General features: G+C 44.8%; 1 protein-coding gene across 1 annotated transcript; it reads right to left on the reverse strand.

Annotated features, from left to right (window-relative positions):
* Positions 1-101: 101 nt before the first annotated feature.
* Positions 102-9,746, reverse strand: CCNA2 (cyclin A2). The gene is made up of 8 exons (XM_079770970.1): positions 9,288-9,746; positions 8,327-8,567; positions 3,735-3,847; positions 3,317-3,540; positions 2,519-2,726; positions 1,880-1,993; positions 1,399-1,532; positions 102-691 (listed from the first exon to the last, which is right to left on the reverse strand). The coding sequence occupies exons 1-8, from the start codon at positions 9,486-9,488 to the stop codon at positions 643-645; spliced, it is 1,284 nt and encodes a 427-aa protein (XP_079627096.1). The 5' UTR covers positions 9,489-9,746; the 3' UTR covers positions 102-642.
* Between the last annotated feature and the right edge of the window lie 502 nt (positions 9,747-10,248).

Below are 10,248 nucleotides of genomic sequence, written 5' to 3' on the forward strand. Positions count from 1 at the left end.
ATCCATTATAAAATCTAGTCATTTCCTTCGCTTTTACATTATGCTTTTAGTAAACCTTCTGGAAAACTTAACAGGTTTTAAATAACTGCCACTTCAGCTGTGTCCAGGTGAACAGGCGTGGAGAGCACTCTCCTGGTGTACACCAAGGACCATGACTGGTCAGCAAGCAGATCCACTCCAGACACGCTGGTTGTGCGAGCCAGCAAATGGCTGGATGCTCAGGAAAGTGGATGTCAGAACTGCTGTCTGTTTTCCCGAAACTAATTTTATGAGAACCCCTTCCAGTCCCCATAGGAGAAATTTACTTCTCTGTGAAACCCTGAAGTCAAATTTTTACTTCAAATTAAATTTGACTTACAAACTAAGTTTTTCAAATCAATTTATTAATTCTTACTCTTATTATCCTGACAGCTGGCATCATTAATACTTTAACAAAACCACTCATAATCAGCCACATATCTAAGATACGACAGTACATGTACAAAAGATATACAAATTAAAACCATTAAAAAGGAATAGAGACCATAATTTGTACTTGACCATAACTTTTGTATTCAGAAATGATTGTAAATTTAAAACTTTAAAAACTGTACACCATATACCTTGATTTAACTCTTAGAAAGCAAAGTCAGTCTTTCACTGTTACACCTGTAGTGTCTCTGGTGGGATGAGGAGAGAAACACCATGATACCTGTAAGCAGGGGAAAAAATCCACTTTTAGTCAACATTCATTGAGTGAATATACAAAGAACTCAAAGTGCTGTTTCTACCTGAGCAAGCAATGATTACAAAACACATACACACATGCCCGTCCCCTCTTCTCCCTCAAATACAGGACAGACACAGCCCTGCCAAGAGAACAGCCCCCAAGGAGGCTGTGCCCAATTCGCGGACCCTTTCATAAAGGTCAAATGTCATGGATCTCGGAACCATACGACACCCCGGGAAGCCAGCTCCTTTAAATCATGTTGCCCTACCCCATTTGGCTCAGTGGATAGAGCGTTGGCCTACAGACTGAAGGGTCACGGGTTCAATTCCAGTTAAGCGCATGTGCCTCTGTCCTGGCCCATGTGGGAGGCAACCAGTCAATGTGTCTCACATCAATGTTTCTCTCCATCTCTCCCTCTCCCTTGAACTCTCTAAAAACCATGGAAAAAATATCCTCTGGTAAGTAAGGATTAACAACAAGGTTTGGTTCAGTGGATAGAGTGTTGGCCTATGGACTGAAGGGTCCTGGGCTCGATTCTGGTCAAGGGCACATGCCTGGATTGTGGGCTCAATCCCCAGTAAGGGGTGTGCAGGAGGCGGCCAATCAATGATTCTCATCATTAATGTTTCTCCCTCTCCCTCTGAAATCAATGAAAACATATGAAAAAAAATTCTCATGTTCCGCCTTACTTGGAATGTTTGTACTTTTCCCTGATGGACTGCTGCGCGTGCTGTGGCGCTCTGAGGTAGGTCTGGTGCAGGTCCAGGAGACAGGGCTTCAGACTCTCCAGGGTGTAGCCCGTCTTCTGTACCAGGGATTCCGGCTGCAGAGGGAGAACACGGCTGGGTTGGTTTCAGGAGCAGCCACAGTTAACATTTGGCACTGAGCTGCAGCTGTAAATTTCAGTGCTAACAGCAACTGACAGGTCTACCAGTTTTCTAAGCTGGCATTCCAACGCTTTTATGCTGATTTGGATCGATTTCGACTACTTTCCCTGCAGCAGGTTGGGAGGCAATGCTTTCAACACACCTTTTAAATCCAAGCAACAACAAAGCTTTCTACCTAACAAACACGCTTAAACTGTGTTAATGTTAAAGTTTTCCCAGGTCAGTCAGTTAATGGCCCAAGCGGTTAAGTCCCAAGGTATATGTGTGATGATGTAATACATACCCAGCTTTGTCCCGTGACTGTGTAGAGTGCTAGATGAAAGGCCGCTCCGGCAATAACTGATGGCAAATACTTAAGGTAGGGGTCAGCATCTATCAAACTTAACTCTCCCAAAAACTGGAATGAAAAGTAATATGCTTTATGGTCATAAGAGCTCTAGAATTCAAACCTCACATCTCTGCCTTCTGACCTATTTCCCCTGAAGACTGACTGTAGAGCAACCATCGGGGAAAATTCCCACAGCCTCGTCTTTTAGATACATTCACTATCATAAGTGTTTTCCATTCTCTCCCTCACTTTCCTCTTAATCTCTTTTTTAAATCCCCAAGGGAGAGAGAAACATCAATCGGTTGTGTCCCGGCTAGGAACTGAACCCCCAACCTTTGGGTGTTTTGGTGTACGGGACGAGATCCAAGCACCTGAGACACCCAGCCAGAGCACTTTTAATAACTTTAAAAATAATCTGGCTACCATTTCCCAAGACTTTATTTCTATTATCTTTTGCCAATGGTAGTCTTTCTTCCATACTGCAGCATGAATCTGTCCCTGGAATATTAAATCCCTTGACCAGAGCTGCATAATAAAACTAGGGCTTGTCCCTAATTGTGACCTAACAATCTTGCATCAACAAAATGAACTTACCATCGCTAAACTTTCAACTTTGCAGTTCGAAGGCTGCTGGTGCAGAAAGTACTGGGTGAGGAACTGATTTACAGTTGGTGCCGCCAAGTCAAAAGAAAGGACTTTCAGAACGAGGTGCTCCATTCTCAGAACTTGTTTCTTGGTGTAGGTATCATCTGTAATGTACACAAACTCTGCTACCTCTGGGGGGTATATTTCTTCAAACTTTCTACAAGGAAAAAAGTTTTAAGTAATCAGTCCTAAAAGAGAAGCAAGCATGAATATCCCAATTCTGAAATCCCTCTAGCAGATTACACAGAACAAATCCAGTTTCTGCGGAGACTGGGTAAATGCTAATTAGAAGACCCAGATCAATGAAGGACTTTTAAGATCTTTCTCCCAGTGCAGTCAAAGGAAATAAGTGAGAAGCATGAGACTTCCCAAGGACACCACGTAACTGAAAATTTAAGAAATTTTCTTAGAAAAATAAACATTTTATATTTTAGTTTTAAAATTTAGTTTTCATGTCTTAATGAGATTTTGCTCATATGCTGGAAAGCACTTTTTAATGGAAGGGACCACATGTTAAAACTTTGTAATCTGGTATGAAAATGTAGCCAGTGTACATGTTAACTCAACAAGGTACCCTGGGATCCAGATCTGGAAAAGTAATGTCCTAAATTAGGCAGGTTTCATCCACACCTGTCACCACTGAAGTAGGCACCAACTCTCTGCCTTGTGTAGTATTGTCACATGTTAAAAATCACGTTAGTTCCATGCACAGAAAGGTACTGATCCCTTTTAACCGAACGAACTTACGAGGCCAACAGCATAGCAGCAGTGCCCACCAGCTGAAGTTTTCCTCTCAGCACAGACATGGAGGAAAGGAACCTGTCGATGTAGTTCACCGCCAAGTGCAGGGTCTCATTCTGTAGTTTATATTCTTCTCCTACTTCAACTAGCCAGTCCACGAGGATGGCCCTCATGCTGTTGTTGATGTCTGGCTGCTTCTTCATGTAGCCCACTTTAGGCTTACATTTAATCTGTTCAGAAAGTCACTTAGCATAGTGTTAATGCAGTTAGATTGTTCTACACTCGCAAAGTAGCTATATGCTAGAAACCAAAGTACAGCATTACAGTACTGCACGGGAAGTTAAAAAAGCTCACAAACGCCCTCAATGCCATCTCACCACACTGAGTAAGTAACAACATAGAAAGTGGTCCTTAAAGCCTTTACCTCCATTTCCCTGAGGTATGTGTGAATGTCCTCATGGTAGTCTGGGACTTCATTAACACTCACTGGCTTTTCCTCTTCCAACACAATTGACATGTCCATAGCGTGTGGTGACTCTGGGAGAATTCAAAAGCACGATTCAGTTCCTCGTTTAATTTTCTCTTTTTATATTTCCATTTATTTCAGAGAGGAAGGGAGAGGGAGAGAGACTGATACATCAATGATGAGAGAGAATCATTGACTGGATGCCTCCTGCATGCCCCTACTGGAGATCAGCCTTCAACTCGAGCACGTGCCCTTGACGGGAATCGAACCTGGGACCCAAACCGGCTAGGGCCCTCATTTAATTTTCTATTTAATTGCCAAAAGTGATTGCCCTTGTAGGTGTCCCACACTGCCAAAGCAATTATTTCACTGATGACAAAGTATACAGACTACCTCACTCTGGTTTTAGTACCTGTCCACTTAGCTTTAGAATGAATTTAATTAATAAGAAAAAATAATGACAGGCCAATCACAGGTATTATGTTAGAGTATCTCTCATCTTCCAAGAGAGACAGTGGCACGGTGGTTCTATTAGGACAGGATTAAAATCCAAGTTCTAAGATAACACACAGGATTTGCTCTTAAGAATTTGCAGAGCCCCAAGTCAGATGCATTCAAAGCACAATCTAGGCCAGTGATGGGCAACCTTTTGAGCTTGGTGTCAAACTTCGCCAAAAAACTGAGCATAACTCGGGTAGTGTGTCACTTTGAGGAAAAAACATTATTTCGCGATATTTATAGTTTAAATAACATAAATGTATAATTGTTATATATAATTGTATTTAATAAACCAAAAACTAAATATTTAACTTACCTGCTTAGTGACTTCTTTGTTCATCCGTCAGTCGGTTTCTTTTATTGGTCTTGATATTATTTAGCTTGTGTGGGGTGCCGTGAACTAAGATAAGTGAGGGGGAGGGGGAATTCTTTAACTAACCTGCCTATTAGTGACTTTTTTGTTGTTGAATTTTATTAGCTAAATCTTCAATTGAAGGTTGGTATTTTGTACACTTCAGGCCCAAGCAAGCGCTACTAACTTCATTTGTCAATCTGTTTCTTTTGTTGGTTTTGATATTATTTAACGCTGAGAATAAGGCCTCACAAAAGTATGTAGAGGGGAAAATTGTGAGTAAAGCCATTGCTATATTTTTCAGGGTGCTAAAAGTGTCTGGTAGTCGGTTCCAGGCACTCCAAATTTCCTGTTCGTAGTGGCACTCCTCTTGATTCTCCAAGCGGCACCTTTCCAGATTCTCAAGCTTTGACCTCAAGTCGACAAACACCTGAGCCCAGATACTGTCTTGAAATTCTGCAAGTTGCATCTCCAAATCATCAATTTGCATCCATTGGAAACCATTTAATTCCAAACTACTGTAGACTACTACATCAGGATACTTCATTATTTTCATGGTCTGTTCTAGACTTCTAAATTGACTAAATCTATCACTAAACTGGTCAAGTAACGAGTCTAAAACATGCTGGTACTTCATATGCAAGAGCTCCATTTCATTTTGTACAGCTGCACTGGCCTTCTCAAAATACTTTGTTACTTGAGGAAAATACTTATAAGTTTTAGTTTCTACATCTCGCTTGAAAATTTTAACTTTACTTTCAAAAGCTTTTATGTATCCAAACATAACGTCAATACTTTTGCCAAAACCTTGTAACTTAAGTTCAGTTCATTAATATGAACAGAGAGATCTGTAAAAAACATCAGGGTGTTGACCCACTTATCATCATTAAGCTGAGGAAAGTTTCCCAGATCCTTATCGTCAAGAAATACCTTAATTTCTTCAAAGCACTCCACAAAGCGCTCAAGAACTTTGCCTTGGCTCAGCCATCTTACATTATTGTACATCAGCAGTCCACTGTAGGTGGAATCAACCTCCAGTGAAAGTGCCGAAAATTCTCGCTTGTGAAGGGGGCGAGCAGCTATTAAATTAACTATTTTTGTAACAACTGGCATTAAGTCGTTTAAGTCGGTGAATCCTGCCTTGGCACATAAAGCCTCCTGATGGATAATACAATGAAAAGGCACAATCGGATGTCCAATAGCTTCTGTAAACCATTTGACAAATCCGACTTTTTCCCCCACCATATTTGGTGCCCCATCTGTCGTCACTGACACAACTTTAGAGATATCAATGCTTAGGTCACGAAATGTTTGTATAACAACCTTACATATTTCGCTTCCTGATTTACTTGTTGACACTGATACTAACTTTATCAACTCTTCTCTCATTGTGAGACCATCAGAATCTCGACCAATAACGGCCAACTGAGCATGTGATGTGACATCAGTAGTTTCATCAAGAGAGATCGAAAAATATTTACACTTCCGTATGTCTCTCAATTGATGTTGTACGTTTGTGTTCAGTCTCATTATTCGGTCTTTTATGATATTTCTACTGAGTGGTAACTCAGATATTCTCTTAATAATTGCATCTTTATTGTGCATATCGTGAAATAGAACTGGTGCACATCTTAGGAGAGTTTCTTTAATAAATTTTCCCTCACTGAGTGCTTTTCCATGCTGAGCTATAGAGCAATGCTCAAACTTGCAGATGTTAAATTTGTAGAGCCTTTCATAAATTTAACCCTTTGCACTCGCTTGCTTTTTTCTCGATTCCTTTATTCTAATGCTAACCGTGTCGAGTCACACTTGACATCCAAGTGCACAAGGTTAAGGATGGAATTAGATTGGCTCTTATAAAGGTGTAGCTGCCTGGAAATGTATTCCTTCCTTTCATCCTCACTTTTTTCCAAGAGCGGGGAATGATTAGTTTCAAAATGTCTATTTATATTCCACGTTCTGCTTACTACCGTTTCAGTAATAGAACGCAAAATGATCTACCATTTTTTTCTATAAAGCCATACATCTCGGTCCATGTCTCTTGAAAAGGTCGGCCACTGCTACTACCACTTCCTTTACTTAACCTTAGTTTTTTATTTTTTGGGTTCTCCATCAGGGGGGCAGTGACAGAAGGTAGAATTATAGATAGCTTGTTAGGCCTGCAGGCAATTAGGGGTTAACTAGCCTAACTAACCACAAAATGGTGCATATAACTGTCTTTTAGGAAAGGGCAGGGTTAAGAAGCAGAAATAGGGGTTAATAAGGATGCACAACAGTAATAGTGGTGAAATGGAGTCTGCGCTATGGAGCAAGATGGTGTTCCTTATGTGAATGAAAATGGCTGCCGCTATTTCTAATGGCGGGAAACGGCACCCATAGCACGCCACAAACCCTCGCCTCTCCCAGCCTCCTCCTCACTTATCTCAGTAATGATGGATTAGAAATCCATGACACCCCAGAACAGTAGATAATGGTTGCTGTGGTTAACTGTTATTTGGTTACTGGTAATGGCAGGGTCCCCAGAGATGCGTCCCCCGCTGCGTTCCGCTGCTCCCTGCTCTGCCGGCGGAAGTGAGGGCAAAGATCCCGGCTTAACCAGAAGTCCCAGAACTAGACGCTCTGTGCCGGACTTCTGTTGTTTTGGCCTGCAGACCTCCGGCACAGAGTGTCTAATAGGGGAGGATGAAACATTTGCGACTAGAGTCTTGGAGTTAATGTTTCATCCTCTAGTCGCAAATGTTTCATCCTCAGGAGCAGCAAATGTTTCATCCTCGGCATGCGGCCGCCTCAGCGGCTGCGTGTCATCAGAAATGGCTACGCGTGTCAGTGCTGACACGTGTGTCATAGGTTCGCCATCACTGATCTAGGCAATAACTAGAAGCAGGGCTAACACTACATTCAACAAGTGATTCATCTTTTTCAATTTTAAATTCTCTTTTGAAGCAAAGAATATCCTCCATTTTTGTTTTCACTTCAAGGTTCACTTTGAGGTTAAAATTTATTGCAAATTTTAAATAAAAATACATAAATTGTTTTAATTCCAAAGGACCACCTCTCACCAGCAGAACTAAAAGTGAAATGAGTTTGGATTTAGTGAGCTGTCCAGTGACTCAACAGCCCCAGGTACAGAAGCAGTCCACTGTGGGCACAGCTGCTTTGATCCACTATAGATCCACTATTCTCCTTACAGCTGCTTACGTACAAATACCTATGGTTCAACCCGACTCACAGGACAGCGTTCCTCGCTGGTGTCAGAGGATGGCTCAGACTGGTTTCACAGAAACAAAATTTTAAAGCCAGGAGAGATGTTAGATATCAGGGCAGGTCAAGCTGCACGCTCACACAGCACTCTCTGCAGTGGAATGCACCAAGGGAGTCTTAGGAATGAATAGAACTGAAATCTGTTCTCCCAACCCTGGGAACATCTCTAGGTCAGATTAAAACCAGGGTTTGAGATCTAGTTAAACTGATGGGACTGGCAGGAGCACCCAATTTGGATCTGGGTCTTTTTGTCGGCACTGGGTCATGTATTAGCTGTGAGGTCTGAGATAAATCACAGTTTCTAAACTTGTGACATTAAACCAAACTCATTATATAGTAAGGATAAGGTAAGATGCCTTACAATGCAAAATATCATTAACCCAACCTATTTAATAATTATGATTACATCGATTTGATACAGATGTTCGTTAAAACTTACCAAAGCTATCTTCCATTGGATAATCAAGAGGCACCAGTGGTTTTCTTGGTTCAGGTAAAGCAATAGCTGAATTAAACGCCAGGACATCTTCGCATTCTGTTTCTTTAGACTCGCCTGAGCTCTTCTGAGTCTCTTCTGGTTCATCCACGTGAATGGTAAATGCAGGCTGTTTGCTGTTTGCTTTCCAGGGAGGAACAATGACACGCTCATCATTTACAGGAAGATCCTTCAGAGGTGCAACCTAAGAAGAAACCAATGACTGACTTTGAGCTTATTAAATGGAGTGTTGCTTTCTTCCCCTTATGGGTCTCAGCCACCGCTTCTACTCCCAACTACTCCAGGAAAAGAAACTTTCTGGGGCAAAATCCAGGCAAGGAAGTTTGGGTAGTCAAGGAAAAGAAGGGATGGTTCAATTTGTCACAGGCACGTATACAAAGGTTAGAGAGTCATACCGAGTGGAAATATGAAAAATTAATCAAGGCCACAAGAGGGATAGAGAGGCCAAAAGATGACAAGCTTAGGAAAGAGATGGCAAAAACATGTTGGTCACCACGTTCACCCCGGGGTGGAGCAACAGAGCAAATCCGGTAAAATGGCGGAATTTACCCCAAACACAGTATTTTTATATCCTTTCCTAAAGTAGAGGTAACCTCCTAACTTCCTTCTATGGGGAGGCGGAAGGAGGTCCTAGGGTTTAAAAGCTAAGAGTAAGGCGTGGAGGCGGGCACAGACCACACAGGCGGCAGGGCTTGGTTTGACCCCATTATCTGCAGAAAAATAACCCAACAGAGGACAGACAAGCAGCAAACACACAGTGGGAGTCACGGTTCCCTCCCAGTGGCCTCCCAACACGCCAAAACCAGGGATCGGGGGACGGCAGACCCAGACCTCCCCAGAAGCCAGCGTGCCTTCTCGCCCCTCTCCCCTGCCTAACCCCCGGCGGAACCACGCTCATCGGTACCCGTCGCGTCTTGGGCCTCTGCGGCGGCGCTGGAGCCCGCTGGTTCACGGCCTTCAGTGCCGCCAGCCGGGCCCGGGTCCGGGGCTGCTGGGCGGGAGAGGCCTTCTCGGGGTTGATGTTCTCCTGGTCCTCGTGGGGTGCCGTCTGCTGCAAGGAGAGCGGCGCCGAGCCCGCCTCGCGGGCCGCAGAGGAGCCCAACATCACTGCTCCGAGGCCGCGGCGGGATCCGCCTGCGGCGCCAAGCAGCGTGCACTCGCTCCCGCCGACCGGCCGCGCCGAGGAACGCTCCCGCCGTGGGCGCCCGCCTCAGCCCGGCCCGCCCGCCCGGGATGGCCGAGAGCCGAGGAGGCTGCGGAAGCGCAGGCACGGCCGGGGTGAGCAGCCAGGGACACACCGAGAAGAAGCGAGCTGCCCGCCGGAGCGGCGGCTGTTCAGGCAGTTCAAGTATCCCGCGACTATTGAAATGGGCCAATGACAAGGGCCGCAGCCCGTGACGTCACCCGAGCGACCCGGCGCCGGGGAGTGAAGGCGGCCGCGCCCGCAGAGGGGCAGGGGCGTGGCAGGGCGTGGCGGGAGGGCAGCGCCTGCGCGGGCAGGGGCGGGGCCTGCGCTGGCGGGGGCGGGGCCTGCGCGGGCAGGGGCGGGGCCTGCCTTAGGCGGGAGGCGGGGCCTGCTTTAGGCGGACTTTAAACGAGCCCGCCAGGCCGGCTGGGCGCCAGGCTGCTGCCCGCAGGCCCGTTAAACGACCCAATGAGCCGCCGCTGCCTTTGGCCCTGGGGCCTCAGGTAGCTTCACGACGTGTTTCCCAAGGTCTAACTGGCTCGGCCCCTCACGGGCCTGCTAGTCTTGGTCAAGTTAGTCTCAGTTTCCTTATCTGTCCCTTGTTAGTATCCACATGTCATACACTAGTCGTCAGGGTTAAATTATGTGCACAGGTCGTTTAACACGCTCCCGCTGCAGT

Source organism: Cnephaeus nilssonii (assembly GCF_951640355.1).
Source record: "Cnephaeus nilssonii genome assembly, chromosome: 5".
Taxonomy (NCBI): Eukaryota; Metazoa; Chordata; class Mammalia; order Chiroptera; family Vespertilionidae; genus Cnephaeus; species Cnephaeus nilssonii.

Coding starts and splice junctions, on each gene's coding strand:
- CCNA2 (XM_079770970.1), bottom strand. CDS start 9,488: ATGTTGGGCTCCTCTGCGGCCCGCGAGGCGGGCTCGGCGCCGCTCTCC. Junction 8,568..9,287: donor AGAGGCCCAAGACGCGACGG/GTACCGATGAGC, acceptor GTTTCTTCTTAG/GTTGCACCTCTGAAGGATCT. Junction 2,727..3,316: donor GCTGCTATGCTGTTGGCCTC/GTAAGTTCGTTC, acceptor TTTTCCTTGTAG/AAAGTTTGAAGAAATATACC.